Here is a 2,230-nt window from a genome sequence, read left to right as displayed (position 1 = left end):
ATATATATATATATATATATATATATATATACATTCACATATATATACATACATATGTGTGTATGCATTTTATACATATATGCATATATGCATGTGTGTGTGTATGTATGTATGCGGATATATGTGGGCCAATTTTGTAAGTGCGGGCGCGTGTGTGCATATACGTCTTTATCTTTCACTTTTTCGGTCATTAGACTACAGCCATGCTGGAGCACCGCCTCTGTAGGATTTTAGTCGAAGGAATCAACCCCAGTATTTTTGTATTCTTAAAGCATGCTATGTATTCTATCCACCTCTTCTGCCAGACCGCTAGGACACGGGGATGTAAACGCACCAATAAAGGTTGTCAAGCGTTGATGGGGGACAAACAGAAACACAAAGACACACACAAACGCACGCACGCGCACACTCACTCACACACACACACACACACACACACACACACACACACACACACACACACACACACACACACCTCTCTCTCTATATATTATACACGGTAGGCTTCTTTTCAGTTTACCTCAACCAAATGACTCGAAGCTATAGTAGAAGACACTGACACAAGGTACCACGCAGTGGGACTGAACCCGGAACCATGTGGTTGGGAAGCAAACTTCTTACCATGCAACTATACAGACACACTCACATATGTGCGTATATATATATATATATATATATATATGTGTGTGTGTGTGTGTGTGTGTGTGTGTGTGTGTGTGTGTGTGTGTGTGTGTGTGTGTGTGTGTGTGAGTGTGTATACACACACACACATATGTATACATGCGTATGTATGCATATATGGCGTGCATGGAGAGGCAACAATATACTATGTTGCATGCAAGGAAAATACATTAAAATATTAATGCAAACAGCAAGAATTGGGATAATGGTTTTGTACAAAATAATTGTTTAAGGTAGATTGGACTCATAAATCAATGTGGATCATTTGGGATGACGAAGAATGAGAAGAGTGCGGCAGTTTTGACCAATGGTGTCATCAGCGTAAACCCGCAATGCAATCAACCAACAGCAGCAGCAGCATCGTGGTCATCATCGTCATCACAATCATCAGCCACAGCAACAGTATAAACAGCAGCAGCAGCAACAGTATAAACAGTAGCAGCTGTGATGGTGCGACGGCTGGGACCGGTATAAAACTCCTGCACTGTGCCGGCTCGCACAGTCTGCATCTCTCTCACATAAAGATTACGTTGTTGTCTGCGTGAGGTTTAAGGACATTTGTGAGAACTATTTAGAATATAAACCAAGAAAAACAAGTTATATATATACACACACACACACACACACATATATATATATATATATATATATACACACACATATAATATAAATATATATTTATTTATTCATTTATTCATTCGTAATATTACCTCAACAGTGAAATCATCTTTTACATCATCATGGTAAGGAAAAATTATTATTATTGTTATTATTATTATTATTATTATTATTATTATTATTATTATTATTATTATTATTAGCACACTGGACAACATGCATATCGGCATTTCGTCCGCCACTACGTTCTGAGTTCAAATGCTGCCTAGGCCGACTTTGCCTTTCGTCATTTCGAAGTCGAAAAATTAAGTACCAGTAAGATACTGGGATCGATGTAATCGACTAATCTCCTCCCCAAAATTTCAGGCCTTGTGCCTCTAGTAGAAAGGAATATTATTATCGATGTTGTTTGCTGGGTGAATGTCGGAAAATGGCCAGTGTGAAAGGACCCATTTTGAACATGCGCCTGTAAAAAATAAAAGGGCTCTTGGCCTGTTGGTCAGGCACCGGTGGCTTTTGTGAGTTTTTCCACGAGTAGCCTCAAAGCGCCTTCCCCTATTGGGAGTTTTAATTGTTTAATTTTGTTATTTTTGTTTACACGTTTTAAAACCCTTTGTATCGTCCTGTTTTGTCATTTCTTGTTGTTTTTATGTTAGCCCTTGTGGCCAATAAAAGAATATATTATTATTATTATTATTATTATTATTATTTTTATTAAAGCGGCGAGCTAGCAGAATCGTTAGCATGCCGGGCGAAATGCTTAGCGGCATTTCGTCCGTTTTCAGGTTCTGAGTTCAAGTTCCGCCGAGGTCGACTTTGCCTTTCATCTCTTTTTGGGGTCGTTAAAATAAGTACCAATCAAGTACTAAGGTCGATGTAATCGACTCATCTCCTCCCCACAAAAAGTCGCCGCCCTTGTGACAAAATTTGA

The 2,230-nt window shown here is 38.7% G+C and overlaps 1 protein-coding gene and 1 long non-coding RNA gene across 6 annotated transcripts in view; one reads left to right on the top strand and one right to left on the bottom strand.

Annotated features, from left to right (window-relative positions):
* LOC106879232 (uncharacterized) overlaps window positions 1-2,230 on the bottom strand; it is a 35,920-nt gene that overhangs the window by 18,031 nt on the left and 15,659 nt on the right. The window lies entirely within an intron of this gene.
* Window positions 1,150-2,230, top strand: part of LOC106879231 (tubulin alpha-1A chain) — a 36,823-nt gene continuing 35,742 nt past the window's right edge. The window contains exon 1 of the mRNA XM_014928719.2: window positions 1,150-1,424. Coding sequence (XP_014784205.1) covers window positions 1,422-1,424 — 3 coding nt within the window. The 5' untranslated portion in view covers window positions 1,150-1,421. The remainder of the gene's footprint in view (window positions 1,425-2,230) is intronic.

This window comes from Octopus bimaculoides, chromosome 2 (assembly GCF_001194135.2).
Source record: "Octopus bimaculoides isolate UCB-OBI-ISO-001 chromosome 2, ASM119413v2, whole genome shotgun sequence".
In the NCBI taxonomy this organism is placed as follows: domain Eukaryota; kingdom Metazoa; phylum Mollusca; class Cephalopoda; order Octopoda; family Octopodidae; genus Octopus; species Octopus bimaculoides.
This window is presented reverse-complemented; position numbering and strand designations above follow the sequence as displayed.